Genomic DNA, 16,844 nt, shown 5'->3' with positions numbered 1-16,844 from the left:
GATATTTTCATTGGTATCGTACAGTGGGTCCCAATATTGGTACCCTGACAACACTAATCTGGAGGGGGTTCATCTGCAAAAACTAATGAAAAACTAAACAACAATATTCTGTATTCGGTACTCGGTATTCGGCCAAGCATTTAATATTATTCGGCTTCCGCTTCGGCCACAAATTTTCATTTCAGTGCATCCCTAAAACTAGGCAGTACTTTCCACCTAAGTATATACTAACAAAAGAGACCGGGCTGGATTATGAAGTTTGCACTGTTTGCCCGTCCTTAGTCTGTAGCTTGGCACTCAGATGGTAACCCTTTAAAAACAGTTAGTTCAATGCTTCACAAGGTAACAATATTACCAGAAAGTAATACAAACACGAATCAAAGTGTCCCTGACAAAAAATAACAGAGTTCCACTGGTTGTCTTATTCAAGTTCAGTTTTGTTCCTTCTGTTATAAACTGTTCAGTTTAGTTTTAATCCTTTATTGTGACAAATGCACTTTTTAAGTCACAAGTCAAGTGGAAAAGGTCGTCATGATAGTACTACCACACAGTGTGACGGTCAAGTGATGGAGATAGAAGAATGGATGGGCTCCTGTGGATAATAGGTGATCTTGATCCAACAACTTGGGTCAAGGCAGAGATCAGGTTCATGGGTGGCTTGCCATCTCTCTCGTCAGGTAGAATCTCAAATCCACATGTAATTTTCCATAGGATCTGAAAAACCTCACCCGTGTAGAAACAGAGCTATTACTATTTTGCATCATCAACTTCAATTGTTTTATGGCCATAATCAATATCACATAAATACATCACAGTAACACAAAGTGAGCAGATGAATGACTGTTAACTGTACAGTTTTTCTCAGCATGGAATACTTTATCCTGTCTTTACATTTCACATCATGAATTATTAGCCTTTTAATCCATAACTTGTGATTATTAAGCTTATTAATCAATCACAAATACTACGTATTTCCTTTTGAACTACAAAGTTAATGTTTTTAACCATTTGTTTAACATTTTTCAACTTAACTATGAATAACAAAATCATGTATGCTATTAACACACATATTTCGAAACTGTGGGCTACACCAGTAGACACACAGTATTACGCTTGACTATTCATCGTTAATAACATCCATAACCAACTGTAATGGTGCAAATGTATACAGTACACTACTAACACAAATACAAACGGCAGCGACCTTGACGGAAAAACAACTGTAGCACTTTACAGTTACGAGTAGGTCACAACGCCAAGTTAGTGTGGTATAGAGGGAAGCACACACTTTACATGGCGGCGGGCGCCGATATCATCTGCAGCACGAGCTAACATCGCTAGGTGTGTAAGCATTAACTCACCAAGACGTTGATAAACACGGTAAAACTCCCATCGCACAGGTCCTCGGTTCCTCCCTCACGTCTCCTGCGAGTATCTAGGAGTGTTAGCTTTGTGTTTACATCAACATTTCTCACCATAGACATTGTGCAATTTCACTTGTTTCTCTTTGTCGTCTACTCGTGTCATTCCTGGGCCTATGAGTACAAGCTCCTCGCTGAGAGGTGGGACTTTCTACCTTTAACCAATGGGAAGTGTGCACCTCCCTGTTTGACCAATGACAGCTGGTCTAAGCAGAGTGACTGTGATTGACACCTTGTTTGATCAATAAGACTATGCCAGAGCGATGTAGTTAGATTGACAGGTAAAAACAAACAAACAAACATTCAAGCAACTTGCAGAAAACTGAGGGATGATACGGGAATATTGTAAGAAATAAACTCTACGTACAGAGAAAGTATACTGCACTTTCTATTCAAACTCATTCAATGAAATGTAAACAAAACATAAATATTAAAACCCTGGAGTGTGGGTGAAATTGCCTGATGACACATAGGCTACATAAAAGTGACTGAATCAACTGCCATGAACAAAGGGCAAAAGCATTTGTTTTTATTGCACTTCATACATATACACATTCATATGAGGAAATTAAACCATAAGTTTCGGGAAATTACATAAGTGACGAGTTATACTCTCCTGGGAAAGTATGTGGTAAATGACCGCGAGGGATACTCTAACTCCCGGGGAAGTATGTGGTAAATGACCGCGAGGGGAAGTATGTGGTAAGTGACCGCATCGTTATACACTAACTCCCTGGAAAGTATGTGGTAAGTGACCGGGAGGAATTATGCTCTAACTCCCGGGAAAGTACATGTAAGTTCCCGGGAGTTATACGCTAACTCCTGGGAAAGTGGGCAAGAGGTACACTCTAAAACGCGGGCTGACTTATGAAGTGTTACCAAACATGGCACTGACGTGTATATATTCTCTGAAAGAGGCTGTCAGTAGCTATAGTAAACATAACTCTACCACGTTTATGTGCTTCTTGGACGCTTCTAAAGCCTTTGACAGCATTAATCATGGGAAATTGTTTAAAAAGTTACAAGAGCGAGGGGTCCCTTCTTATTTAATACGGATTCTACATTATTGGTACTCACATCAAACCATGAAAGTAAGATGGGGTAGTGTCATATCTGAGCCCTTCCTGGTGACTAATGGGGTTAGGCAGGGTGGGATTCTTTCACCTATTCTTTTTAATCTATACATAGATGAGCTCTCTAAAAGGCTTAAAGGGTGTAGGACTGGCTGTATGGTAGGAGAAAAGCTTGTAAATCATTTACTGTATGCTGATGATTTGGTCATCATGTCTCCCTATTCTGCTGGTTTGCAGCAACTGCTTAGAGTCTGCTCAGATTATGGAAAGCAGTTTGATGTTACATTTAACTCTAAAAAGAGTGTGATCATGATTGTAAAGACTAAAGAGCACCAGAAAAGAACATTCCCTACTTTTTTCTTGGCAGACAGAGAATTGAATGTTGTTGATAAGGTCAAATATCTTGGTCACATCATCAGGGATGACCTTTGTGATGATGATGATATTCAAAGGCAATATTGTAAACTGTATGCACAAGCTAATATGTTGGCACGTAAATTTTTTATGTGTATGGATGATGTTAAAATTGCTTTGTTTAAAGCCTATTGTACTCCACTGTACACTGCCCACCTGTGGTGCAGCTACAGTAGGGCTAAATATCGTAAGCTACGGGTGGCATACAATGATGGACTTCGAATTTTACTGAAGGTCCCTCGGTGGACGAGTGCCAGTCAGCTGTTTGTGTGTAGTGGTGTTCCCACCTTAGATGCTGTCCTCAGGAATTTTATGTTTAATTTTATGGCAAGGCTAAATGACTCTAAAAATGAAATTATTATGGCTTTAACCATGCCTAAAAAGAGCAGTACCAGATATTATTCTAGTTTCTGGAGACACTGGCGAGCGTCTTTGTATGTTTTTTAGGTGTGTTTTTTTAATCCTGTCTTGTATGTTTGTGTATGTCGTCTATTTTTTTATATTTTATATGGACCTATTTTTGAGTCTGAAATAAAGATTGATTGATCACACTAGAGCGCGGCAAGTCATCAAAGGCCAAATGGGCTGTGTTTCCTTTTTTTTCTGATGAAAAGAGCGCCCCCTGTCTCCTACTGGATGTGTGGTAGCATGTGTCTGCAGGTGCATGTTTGAAGCCTAGTTGAAGAAGCTGTAGAGAAATCGATTTAATCACAAGTCACAAGGGTTATGAGTGTGTATTCTTCTTAAGGGTCCCCAGGGGTTAAAACTGTTTCAAACTTTAACTTTAACTCAGGCCTCATTTACACCGCAAGTGATCCACAAGCGTTGTGGCAGCACCAAATTCACACCAAAACCGAACAGATGCGACGCGAAGCGGCCGCTGCTGTCCCGTCAAAATACAAACCACACCCGGACAGTTGATGGCAGTAGTGCACCGTGTTTGCAAATCTCGAATAAACCCCAAAGAAGAAGAAGTGAGTTTGGACCCAAAGCCCAGGGTGGACAGGTTTGCGTGCCAGTGATTATTCCAATGCTTGGAGAATTAATATTTAACACTACAAATGGATGAGTAGGCTACATGAAACATGTACCTGTCAGGTATCGGTTGGTCAAGGAGATGTCTACGGTGGCCGAGGTCACAACACACGCAAACGTGTTTTTTGTTGAATACCACGACCGTTCGCTCGCGACTCGCGCAAAAAAACAGCGTCTCTTCTATTTTCGAGCTTGCTCGCGAAAGCAGCGCAACTCGAGCAGCGCGTAGAACGGATGCGGTGTGAATGCTTTAGCCTGTTAACATGCTCGCCGAAATGAAAACGCGAGTTAACAGCAACCGTTTGCAAGCGGTGTAAATGAGACTCTCCACACACGACTCCTACTACCTGACTTTTCCACAAGCCGAGGTGTTGTGGCTCCAGCAGCACTTGTCATAACCATTGTTTCTAGCAAAGACGTTGGAGAACAGGCGTTCTTCTTCGGCGCTCGTCCTCGGCACCAACTGACGCGAATATACTGCTACCGTCAGTTCCAGGAGGAATTGACATGGCCCGCTGAGGGCAAAGTTGTATGACTTACGGTACCGAAAAAAAAAACAGGTACCGACGGCATCGACTTGGTACCGAAGTATCGGTTCTCATGACAACCCTAGCTCTTAGATCATCTGAGCTTAAATTACTGGACATCCCTTGAATCCACATTGAAACTCAGCCCTAATCTTTGAAACACTCGTCATTGTACCCATACAATATTTTTATGACCAGTTTAAAACATTGTCATTCAGACACGCTGAATAAATCATTAAATGCTTCTGAATAGCTAATAACCTGCTTTTTGTCTCTTTTCTTATTTAATTGCTGCCACAGTGTTTTATCTTGTCAGCCCTATGCTGTGTATTGTTTTTATCTTTTATTTTTTTTATTGTGTAATTTGTTGTAAGTACTTTTGTATCTATGAAAGGTGCTATACAAAAAAAACTACCTACTTGCTTACAGATATGGATGGATGTTTACATGCTCTTAAAAATGGAGGCTGTAGATGCAGGTGGAAATCGAAGGTTACAACTGTAACTATGGTTCTATGAGTCCCGGATGACCGCCAGGCGGTGCTTTAAGCACTGGATGTCTCCGCTCGCGCAAGCATGTGTTGAGTACAAATAAAAACAATGTCACCTGTTCTGTTTCGTCCGTCAATGACTGCTAGGCGGTGCTTTAAGCACTGGATGACATATATCAGCAACGTCATGAAGAAGCCCAAGCACCTACTTCATTGACCAGAGGCAGAAGAACCTGGGAGCAGGACCACACCCAACGGGTGGGGAGTGGCGACGTTGATTCTGTAGAATCGGGAAAATGTGTCAAGTGATGTCCAGGAAGCCGCAGCACAGATGTCTTCTAAAGGTACCCCCCTCAGGGCAGCCCACGAGGCAGAGATGCTTCTGGTAGAGTGGCACCTCACTCCCGAGGGTAAGGGGTGGCCACTGACCCTGTAGGCATGCTTGATGGTATCGACCACCCAGTGGGACAGGCGCTGTTTAGAAAGAGTACAACCTTGGTTAGGGCCACCATAACAAACAAAAAGCTGCTCCGATTGTCATACAGACACGGTAGCATCAATATAGGCAGCAAGAGCCCGAACTGGGCATAACAGGGTTGATTCACCCTCGTCTGATGGAGAGTTAAACCGAGCAAGCTGGATTGGCCGATTGACATGTGCACGTGGCAGTACCTTGGGGAGGAATGCCATGTTCGGCCATTTCAGATCTGCCCAGGCAGACAGGGCACCCAGCACCAGGGACAGATCCCATGCTGTTACCCTCGGGACACACAGGGGCGCAGCCTCAAAGCCCCCTTGAGAAAGAGAGAAACCAAGCGATGTGACCCCATGGAGCCATCCCCAACCAAGGTATGGCATGATGAGATGGCTGCCATGTACACCTTCAAAGTGGAATGAACGCGGCCACTATCCAGGAGGGACTGAAGGAACTCCAGGATCGTGGCCACGGGGCAGAGCACAGGATCCCCTGCCCTACCTGCACACCAGGCAGAGAACCATCTCCACTTGCACTCATACTGAAGGCAGGTGGATGATGCATGAGCATTCAGGATGGTAGTCCTAACTGGGTCAACACAGCTTGTCAGGAGCGGGTCGGGCCCTGCAGTGGCCAGACCCAGAGCTGAAGGCGGTGGGGGTCGGGATGCCAAATCCGACCCCCCAACTGTGACAGAAGGTCCGTCCTTTTCGGGAGGCGCCATGGAGAGCTGCAGCAGAGCCTCCGCAGCAGTGGAAACCAAGGCTTCCCTGGCCAAAAGGGGGCAACCAGAAGGAGCCCGTGGCCCCGCTGGAAGACCCTCTGTAATGCTGGCAGAATCAGAGGTAGCGGTGGAAATGCATACAGGAGCTCGTTGGGCCACTCGTGCCCCAGGGCATCCTGTCCCAGAGGAGCGGTCCCTTCTGTCCAAGAGAACCAGAGGGGGCAATGAACTGAGTCCTCCGAGACAAAGAGGTCCACCGCTGCTCTGCCAAAGTGGTCCCAAATCATTTCCATCACCTCCAGGTGAAGCTGCCATTCCCCTGGTGGAGGCTTGCACCGGGAAAGAAAGTCTGCAACCTGATTCCGCTCCCCCGGCAGGAACATTGCCTGCAGGCTGGACAGGCGAGGAGCGGCCCAAGTCAGAAGGCACCGGGACACCGTTGACCTGGTGCCCCCCTGATGATTGACCTGGGAGACAGTATACATATTGCCTTGTCCTTCCAGGGTGTCAAAGCACGAACACGTGCCTGTGACACCCTGACCAGCCTGCGCCTGTGTCTCTTGGTGTCCAGGAGAAGGCTGTTCAGCCACATTTGCAGGGGGCGTAGCGTCAGCAGGTCCAAGGGTATAACAGCTGAGGCAGCTGTCAGTTTGCCCAAGAGCTGCAGAAACTTGATGTAAGGCAGCCACCTGCCCCTCCTGAAATGGGGGAGGAGCTGCAGAATGTCGCTCATGCGCCGTGGAGAGAGGCAGGCCCTCATGGCAACCGAGTCAAGCACCAACCCCAGGTTGGCGACCCGCTGGGAAGGAACCAGGCAGCTCTTCTCCCTGTTCATCATGAGGCCCAGCCTGGCCACATGTGCCAGTAGGCGGGCTGTATCCCGTACCACCTGATCGCGGGATGGCGCACATACCAGCCAGTCATCGAGGTATGGCAGAATCTTCATTCCCATAAGCGTCCTTGAGATCTATGGACATAAACCAGTCCCCCTGACTGACCACATGCAGCATGTCCGCCGTGGTCAGCATCCGAAAGGGCAGAACCTTCATATACCTGTTGAGGCCCCTCAGGTCCAAGATGGAGTGAAGTCCGCCGTCTTTCTTGCTGACAAGAAAGTAGGTCGAGTAGAACGCCCCGGGCTGTAGTAGAGGATCCACCGGCACGATGGCATCCTTGGCCAGGAGGATGGACAACTCCTGAGCCAGAGCGAGGGCTTTTGCCAGGTCGCTGATGATGGTCATTGTGACCCGGCCGGAGCAAGGGGGCCGGCGACGGAACTGCAGTTTGTACCCCTGGGTCATGGTGGAAATCACCCAGGGGTCCGACGAGCAAGCAGCCCAGTAATTGAGCTGCTGCTGAGAAAAGCAGCCGACAACCGGCCCCATAGCCCTAGCGCTGTCCCCCCCAGCCTTTAGAGGTGCCGGGGGGACGGCGGTCAGGCTCAGCGCCCCGAAATAGTAGATATGCAACAAAGCTGGGAGATGGGAGCGGACACGCTGCCTTCACCAGCAAAGTCACTATACAGGTAAAAAATAAAAATAAAAAACAACCACTTCAACACAGGTGGGAGAGGGGAGCGGACACGCTGTGCACACCAACAAGGTTCATATGCGAGAAAAAGAAAACAACACAGGTGGGAGAGGGGAGCTGACACACTGCCTTCACCAACAAGGCTAATATGCCAGAAAAAGAAACTCAACAATGGTGGGAGTGGACACGCTGGACACGCTGCCTTCACCCCAAAAGGGAACACAAAAAAACGTTTTCTTCTTGAAAAAATATAATTACCTTAGTAGCTCTCCCCTCAGCTGTTGAACAATACTGGGGGGGAGGGGCGAAACGCCGCTATCACCAGCAAAGCCCAAGCAGGACAGGTGAGCATCAAACATTAAATCAAATAACGCGCCAGCCACAGCCTCTCAGAGGACGAACAAATTGTTACTCCTACCGTGATGGCATGAGGCTGCACAGGGCTGGCAAAAAGCAGTTGAGAGGCTACAGCTGTAGCTCATATTCAGTCCATGTACTCTTGGCGCGTGATCGCGAGAAGAAATGAGAAACCGAACACCTGCAGACACCGGAAGATATAACCTCCCGGGGGTCATGCTGGGGTCACAGGTGACATTGCTGTTATTTGTACTCAACACACGCTTGCGCGAGTGGAGATATCCAGTGCTTAAAGCACCGCCTGGCAGTCACTGAGGGAAGAAATATAAATGTTGTTTCTCCTATTTGAGGTCCATAGGCAAAAAAACACACAGGCATACACTAGTTGTAGTAGAAGCAACAGTAGTAGTAGTTGTTGTAGTAGTATTAGTAGTAGTGGTAGTAGAAGGAGTAATAGTAACAGTAGCAGTAGTACACAGTACAGTAGTTCACAGCAGTAGTACACATCCATAATAAGCTCAGAAAGGTCCTTAAATAGCAAAAAAGCAAACTGTGATGATCTACAAACTGTAAAAGACATCAAAAAGTGAATACATGGTTTATAGTTCTGCTGCTGAATGCAACAGCATTCACACTAACAAGTATGGCAAATATTAATCAATATCAATCAGTGTGTCTTTTGCTTGCATATTAGGCATACAGAAAATATGTAATTATTGTAGCATTCATTCCTGTTCAACTGTTATTCTTTGTAGGTTTTATTTAATTGATGTTATTTTTGAGCAATTAGAAACGTGTCTATGGGTCTAGACATGACTTTCTAACCATACGTGGTTTATTCCCCATTATGCACAAGAGTATTCATGGGGACGTTTGCAATCTATTAACTGTCATTTGTTCATGTGGAGATTCTGATGGCAGAGACTGTATTTAAAAGCTGTGTGTCTCCCCCCCACCCACCCCCCATGAGGTCTGCCGATCCTTGCTGTCGACTGTCGTGTAGAAAGTACAGTAGGTACAATGTTGATTCTTTTACCAACCTTATTTTTATGAACTGTCCTGTCTGTAAAGAATGCATGATTACATCTCTTGAACAGTACTGCAGGTCTGCCTAACGGTTGGATACCTAAGGATTCATGCATAACAATCTTCTCTTGTCCTATTTGGGTTGTTCATGTTTAGTTATTGACTGCATGTTAAATCTGCTGTTTAAAGTTACACCCTATGATTTTGTTCATAAAACCAGCACCACTTCTGCAAACCCTCTTATTGTTTTAAAACTCAACTGTTGAATTGTTTTTTGTGGTTTGGAACTGTAACAGAATCTGTGAGTGTAGCTTTAACACCAGAACAGTCCACTAGAGGATTGTGCATGGATGCTTTTAAAGCAAAGTTCTGGTTTATCACAACTTGGGTCTTATTTTACAAGTTGTGCCTAACAGTTTTTTAGCAGTAACTGTAATTATTACCCCAGTCTAGTCAAGTCAAGTCAATTTTATCAATCAATCAATCAATCAATCAATCATGTATTTGCCGCATGAAATCATACAAGGTACAACTCTGTTGAAATGCGACCCTGTCAGCTCCTTCAACATGTGCATTGCAATTACCTCTTCTTACATGCTGCTGCTTTATAAATGTCCATGTTTCCGGGTGGTTCTGGTAATCCATTGTTTCTGGTTGTGGAATGACTGAACTGTTGTTTTAAGTTAAGATGCTTCTGTTGTTTTATAAATCAAATTCACCCACAGAATTTGTAAATTCATTGATCACCTGCCTCCACAGTCCAACACCAACCGCAAAAAGACCCCAAAACACTTGAAAAATAGACATTAGAGCAGAAATCTGGGGCAAATTTAAGGAAAACTGTGTGCAAATTTAGTGGAGCTAACAAAGAGGGAAACATCCACATCACATAAACAGCCTAATATAAATCACAAATTTGCTTCAAAGAGCTTTACAACTGTCCACTGTAAATGTCCATCACAGTTAACAGACGCGCCCTCTGTTTGAACTTTGATTTACTATAGGCTACTTTACAGTAGTTGTACTCTCACCATTTTATTAAACAGTTCTACATCAGCTGGTCTAATGCTGGAGTGCTTTTAGTGCTAGAGCAAAAGTCTGTAAGTCAGTGACTGAGTGACTGCTGCCACTTCCTATTACAAATTAAAAGCTGTTTCAATATATAAAAAAAACCCCTAGTGTTTAGAGTACAGCCATGTTCCTGGGTCTGACCCATTCTTGTTTTTCCATGTTTTCATTTATCGAATTGTTTTGAGTATTTTGAAAATACAAAATTAGTAAAGTTTTTTTTTTTTTTCAAGATGCATTTTTTTTACCATATAGAAATTCTCAGAAGTAATTGAATTACATATTTCTAAAACAAGTACTGGAAAAGCTGCCCATCTTGATGATATCAGCAGATTAATCAGCTGTTGGCTTTTTCCTGCTCCAAGCTATCGTAATTAAATTGGCTTTTAAAATTCCAATATTGGTCAACCTCTAAAACAGATACAGATCCCACTGTTATGATTACAAGAGAGCAAATTTGTTATGCATATGATAGTGTATTATTTATACCATGAGAGTTTTCCCTAAAATTAGATTTAAAAATATCTCAACATATCACCTTGGTTACAGTATATCTCACAATACAGTAAATCATACCCCCTGCGTTGTGATACATATCATATTGCCAGATTCAGCTTGACATCCAAATTAAGTGGTTTTCTAATTAAGATAGACCAGAATTACCTAGACATATTTGATATCATGCCTCTTCATTGCATGACAAGATGAATGCTGCTGATAAAGTTCATAAGCATGTTGATCATGACAATAACAGTGATCCGTCTAAAACTGTGTTATTTATGTGCTGCCTGTGCTGTGTTTTATCTCCCCCTGCAGGTAAGGTTGCACAAGGAGGAGGGTGAGGACGGGGAATTGAAGGGTCCTGTTGTGTTTTGCATGCAGGCGGAGCACACTGGTACCAGGACATACTACTTCAGCGCAGACAGTCGTGAGGAACAGGAAGAATGGATTAAAGCCATGAGCAGGGCTGCAGAGGTCCAAAGTCAGCCAGTGCAGAGGTGCTGTTCTCACACATGCACAAGGCCATTTTTGACATACAATACAGATGCACTGGCGGTCACATTCTCCTGATTCTGTTTGATTTGGCCTGTCCTTTATGTCTAGTCATGGCGATTTTGGTATCAACTGGTACTATTCATATCTCAAAGGTGGCATCACAAAGGCAACAATACAAGCCACCATGAAACAAATTGTTTTATGGTACTTACACTTCCATGATGTCTTCCATTCATCATACAATCACATATAACAATACCTTCAATAAGCAAGGAATTTCCTCAAGTTGAAAAGTTGAACACCTGTGGGGAATTACTAGAATAAGAAACAAAGGATGTTAAAGTGATGGGGAAGAAATACACACTAAAAAAACTGAGGAACCAAAGCAGAATGCACTGGTAAAATCATCAATTGTCATCAAAATACACAAAAAAACATGACACAGGTACCAATCCAATCTGCATATAATCCTACATATATTAGAATATGAGTAATAAGTAACATGTATGCAGTTGTACGTAACTAATGTGTGCATACTCTTATTACTGGCCCAATTCAAGCACTGTATTACCCCTTTTTCACCAAGATGGAACTGGTTCCATTCTGGTTCTCACACCTTTTTCATACTGTTCAGAGCATTTTGACCAAAATTAATTTGGTTCAGAACCTGAAAAGTTGGTTCTCAGCTGTAACCACAAAAATAGCAGGTTTTCCTTGACCCAAAATGTGAACTGTGATGATGTCAGCAGGTGTGTCATATTTTACAGATTGGAAAGAGAACGGAGAAGGCAACCAGAAGTCAAGTCAGAAATCATCAGAGAGCGTGCAGTGATCTCATTAAAAGTTGGTCCATGCTAGTTTTTGGGGCAAAAACAAAGAACTGTGCCAACAAAAAAAAAGTTTGCAGTAGTAATCTGCAATTTTGCTAGTATTGTTTACTTCTGTAGTGCATCGTGCAACGCCCTCCATTTATGAGACATCCTTGATCACACTACATAGCACCAAGGTTCCAAAAATCATGAATGGAACCAGTTCAAGAACCAGAGCTGATTTTGTGTAAAAGGGGTATATGAGATGCAGATTTGTACAGCATGACCTGCAGTCAATCAGTGGAAGGGGATCTGCCCCCTAGTTCTGTGCTGCACTTATAACGGAGGGAGACTGTCATCAAAACTGGCCAATGACCGAATTTCCTGCCCATTCATACGACCTTATGTTTACACCTTCTGTAGTTCTGTAGTTACAAGTCAGTGTAAACACCAACCAGACTGAGGATAAAAAGGTAACAAAGGATCCTGGTGTGTGTTGGTCTGGCACAATTGGAGATTGCCATGAAAATAATGTTTAAGATTATTTTTTGGATGTTTTTGTGACCTTTATTGAGAAGACAGCTATAGAGAGGCAGGAAGGTTAGAGAGGTGGGATGACATGCCGCAGAAGGTCACGGGGCGGAATCAAACCTGGGCTGCTCTAAAGGACTGGGGCACTATATGGGGCACACCCCTGGTGAGCTAGAGGTTGCCACCATAAAAACACTATTAAAAGGAGAAATGTACAAAAGTCTTTATTCACACAAAATGACCATTTTGAGGGATAGGTAATTGACCTGGTGTCGAGATTTGTTGGTCCACTTTCTGTGTCTGTAATCTCTTTTTTAAAACAAAATAAAGCTGCCTATTTACGATCATGATTCCTTTTTCCTTAAAATTTCACAGAACAAACCCTGACACCACGGGGGATCTCAGCCACACCATGGTGACCAAGGCTCCTAACACACAAAAAGAACAGCATCCACACACACAAATACACAGTGAAACAGACAATGACCTCCCCCCCTTGACTAAGATCAACGGGGTCAACAACCTGAAAAAAACCCCACCCTCCATCCCCTGCTCTGATCAAGAGGGGAAAAACAGTGACGGAAGACAAGGTGAATTTGGAGGAGAAGGTAAAGATGAAGGAGGAGGACCTAGACCTGACCACGCCTCTCACCCAAGTCACCATCCAAATGGCTGGGGCAACTATGGCCCTTGCAACAGCGTGCCACACAACAGCAATAGCAAACCCCCACCATCCAGGAGTCACAGTGGACCCCGAGCCCCTCAGGGAATCCCAGAGGGGGGTCTCAGCCCGTCACATGACCCTAGGGAGCAGCAGGAAAATGTGGTGCTGAGGAGGGGCTTTGTTCCCAGGACAGCTCCAGAGAGGGTAGCCCAGAGGAAGAGCTCCATGGCCCAGCTGCAGCAGTGGGTCAACCAGCGGCGGGGCATGGCCTCCCAGGAGGACATCAACAGGTAGATCAAAGGAGAAGAGGAGGAATATGACACTGCTCTTTCTCTTCAAGTTTTCTTATGTTGTTCACTGCAATGAGCTTCAGATGATGCTTCAGTGGTCATGGGGATACTACAAAGACACTGATGGTGCTGCTGTGCTGTAAGCCATTTACAATGACCTAAGTCATTACTCGGTGCATGCAGGTGCCCCTCCATTCGAACATCAATGAAGTTGCATGTTAAAAGTGATGCCAGTGTCAGTAAATTTTGCTTTCTGTAGCCAAACACCCTTTAATCAGTAACCAACAACCACATTTTATTTTCTGTTGGTTCTGCTGACAGACAGCCACCTAGCAGCACTAACATGCAGAAACATAGTGCCCACTGCCCAAGCTCCAGTCTTAACTGGTGAGCTAACATCAGCCTTTGCTGCTCTGCACTGCAAACCACCCTGGGTCAGGTGGGAGCTAGCTAGTGGCACCACTCATTCAACGAATACCGCGAGTAACGCTGTCCTGCTGGCAGGACGGCATTGCTACAGAAACATTGGCAGCCACCCTGCAGTCTCCACCTAGGTAGCCCTAGTGAGCAAGCAGCTTTATTTTGGGCTACATAATCCCTTTATCCCGTTAACTAAGTTAGCACCACTAGCCGTGCAGACACTACTAACGGTACTAACACAGCTAACTGTGATACAAATATAGTGACATAGTGATAGTTTCAAAAAGAAAAATCATTGTGGCACCAATTTTCAATTGCTCAAATTTTCTTGAGACACAAATGCTATGTGACTAATTTGAAAGATGCTATAATTGCATTTTTATTTATTTTTTTTACAGAAAGTGGTTTTGATATTCATTCCCACCAGAGTTTATTGGTTTGTAACATTGATATTCAAGGACAGAGTCAGTCCAACTGGATTGGAAAGTTGGGGCTACTTAAAAATCCTGAGCACAAAGTTGTGTCTGTGCTCCAAATGTAGCAGTGTTATCACACTATATCACATTTTAACTAACATTGTGATAAAGTTAAGCTTACAGTGAAGTAAAACTTAAGTTGAGCTTCAGAGCCTCCTGGCAAAATTACTATAATTTACCTGAGCATAGGGTACAGCACAGCTCATGGACAGAAATATGAGGGGAAACACTGTGTCTAACATTATCTTATGAATAAATGGACTTGCATTTGTTTAGCGCCTTTCTAGTCATCTAGTGACCACTCAAAGCGCTTTTTACACTACGAGTCACATTCACCCATTCACACACACATTCATACACTGGTGGCCGAGGCTACCATACAAGGTGCCACCTGCTACTCAGTTTTAACACACTCACACACCGATGGAACAGCCATCGGGAGCAATTTGGGGTTCAGTATCTTGCACTTTGACATGCAGCCTGGAGGAGCCCGGGATCGAACCACTGATCTTTTGATTGGTGAACGACCCGCTATATCGCTGAGCCGCAGCCGCCCTCAAATAAGGAAATGTCTTTCTTTCACCATAAATATGCCTCATGTACAGTATTTGGTTAGTAAAGTTGCTTTTTTCAGGAATGTCCACAATTAATAAAAGGTTATGTAATGTGTCAAAAAAATCTTATCAAAGTAGCATGAGATGTTTGTTGAAATACAGCTGGCATACATGAAAAACATGTAATTTGATTCTGTATTTGAACCTAGCCTTTATTTTACACAATTGAGAGATTACTTTTTACACATAAACTTTCTACTGCTGCTGGTTGACTCATCCACAAACTACAAGTCCCTGTCATTCAATCTTATTTTCATGACTTGACATGACATTTGATGAGGCAATAGTCTTTATCTCTTCCTGTCATTCCAGCCCATCTCGTTACTACCTAGTGAACCATGGGGTCTCAGGTGACTACTATGGCTACCCTGGTGGCCCCCAGATTATGGAGGAGTACCCTCTGTACCCACCGGGGGTCCGACCTGACAGTATCTGCTCTGTCTCTGCTGTGGGGGGATACGACCGACACTGGACTGTCGAGGAGAAACGTCACTCGCTAAGGGATAGACCCCACCACCTGCATGGACCTCCAATGTCCAGGGACCAATGGGGACCACCGTACTATGGTGGAATAGAAACATCAATGAGACGTCTGTCCATACAGCCCCGCTCCAGGTCTGTGCCCAGGTCGCCATCCTCATCATCTGGGGGGCCCTACTCACCGGTGCCACCGAGCTTTGTCTCCCCGGCTCGATCGCCATCTGCCCGCTTTGACAGGTTCCCAGGACGGATGAGGGATGATGTGATCTATGCTGATCCATCTGTCTACAGCCTGAGGAGATCCCTCAGCTCACCCAAGGTAAAACAATGAGTGTGTGTGTTTACAGAATGTTACAGTGGATATAAAGGGTGACCACTACCCCAACTTGACAATTTGTTTTATAACAACAGGCCACAACTCACTTCTTCAACTTTTTCTGTTTTAAAATATTTGCCACTTACTTAGGGGATCAGATATTTTGATTTAATGGGAACAGGCTTTTATCTCATACGGAAGTGCATTGCATTCACTGGTTAAAAAAAAAAATTAGACACCTTATCTCGTAATTATGAGATCCTTATCTCGTAATTATGAGAAAAGATAAGGATCTCATAATTACGAGATAAGGATCTCGTAATTATGAGAAAAGATCTCGTAATTACGAGATAAGGATCTCATAATTATGAGATCAGGAAAGGTGCCACATTAGCCACTGCTTCGCTCAGAACCACATACTGCACATCCACGAAGGGGGGGTCAGAACTACTGTAACCAGCTGCCACTCGGGTGGTGCCATCCTGACTATATCCCATATCTTTATTATAATGCGTATATATTGGAAATTACGACGGAGTATTAGGGCCACATTGAAGAAAAAAAAATTGAGATTTTGAGAATAAAGTCATAACTGAGAAAAAGTCATAATATTAGGCTACGAGAATAAAGTCGAATTATGAGATTAAAGTCATTATTTAATGAGACTGAACATAATTAATTAATGAGACTTTTAACATAGCCAACGTGAGTCTTTGTGACTCTTGACTCTTGTCCCCTAACTAACGCTTGTTTCTGTTTCACTAACGATATTTTCACACGATTAAGTCACATCCCGTTATTTCCTCTGTAAACCTAACGTTATAGCAGCCTACAAGCATACTGTGTCAATAAATCAGCTCAGACACTGTTAGAAATGTAATATTTAGCCTAATAACATCATGCTACAGCAGTAATAACGTCAGCTTTAGTCAAATGGCTCTAGCTCTCCCGGTGTTGCACCGAAATCTGTGACCGTCGGAATCTGTGACCACTGTGTTTCTATCTCTGTGATGATCCCAAATACAAATATATGTGTCCATATTAATGTGAGAGGATGACAGAAGGATTGAAAACAGTTATTTTGAGGTTTAAACTCATTATTATGCAG

General features: G+C 43.8%; 1 protein-coding gene and 1 long non-coding RNA gene across 13 annotated transcripts in view; both read left to right on the top strand.

Moving 5' to 3' along the window:
* LOC126386448 (uncharacterized) overlaps nucleotides 1–337 on the top strand; it is a 1,476-nt gene extending 1,139 nt beyond the window's left edge. The window contains exon 3 of the long non-coding RNA XR_007569501.1: nucleotides 203–337. This is a non-coding gene — a long non-coding RNA (uncharacterized LOC126386448). The remainder of the gene's footprint in view (nucleotides 1–202) is intronic.
* Nucleotides 1–16,844, top strand: part of plekha6 (pleckstrin homology domain containing, family A member 6) — a 277,398-nt gene that overhangs the window by 191,336 nt on the left and 69,218 nt on the right. For 5 of the 12 annotated variants that reach the window (XM_050038763.1, XM_050038758.1, XM_050038757.1 and 2 more), the window contains 3 exons: nucleotides 10,957–11,138; nucleotides 12,852–13,430; nucleotides 15,253–15,739. In XM_050038763.1, the coding sequence (XP_049894720.1) occupies nucleotides 11,017–11,138; nucleotides 12,852–13,430; nucleotides 15,253–15,739 (1,188 nt within the window). In that variant the 5' untranslated portion in view covers nucleotides 10,957–11,016. Of the gene's footprint in view, nucleotides 1–9,016; nucleotides 9,062–10,956; nucleotides 11,139–12,851; nucleotides 13,431–15,252; nucleotides 15,740–16,844 lie in introns of those variants that run through there. The other 7 variants (XM_050038755.1, XM_050038767.1, XM_050038766.1 and 4 more) reach the window with 3 other exon arrangements.

This window comes from Epinephelus moara, chromosome 24, assembly GCF_006386435.1.
Source record: "Epinephelus moara isolate mb chromosome 24, YSFRI_EMoa_1.0, whole genome shotgun sequence".
Lineage (NCBI taxonomy): Eukaryota > Metazoa > Chordata > Actinopteri > Perciformes > Serranidae > Epinephelus > Epinephelus moara.
Note: the sequence above shows the minus strand (reverse complement) of the source record. Positions and strands in the feature narration are given on the sequence as shown.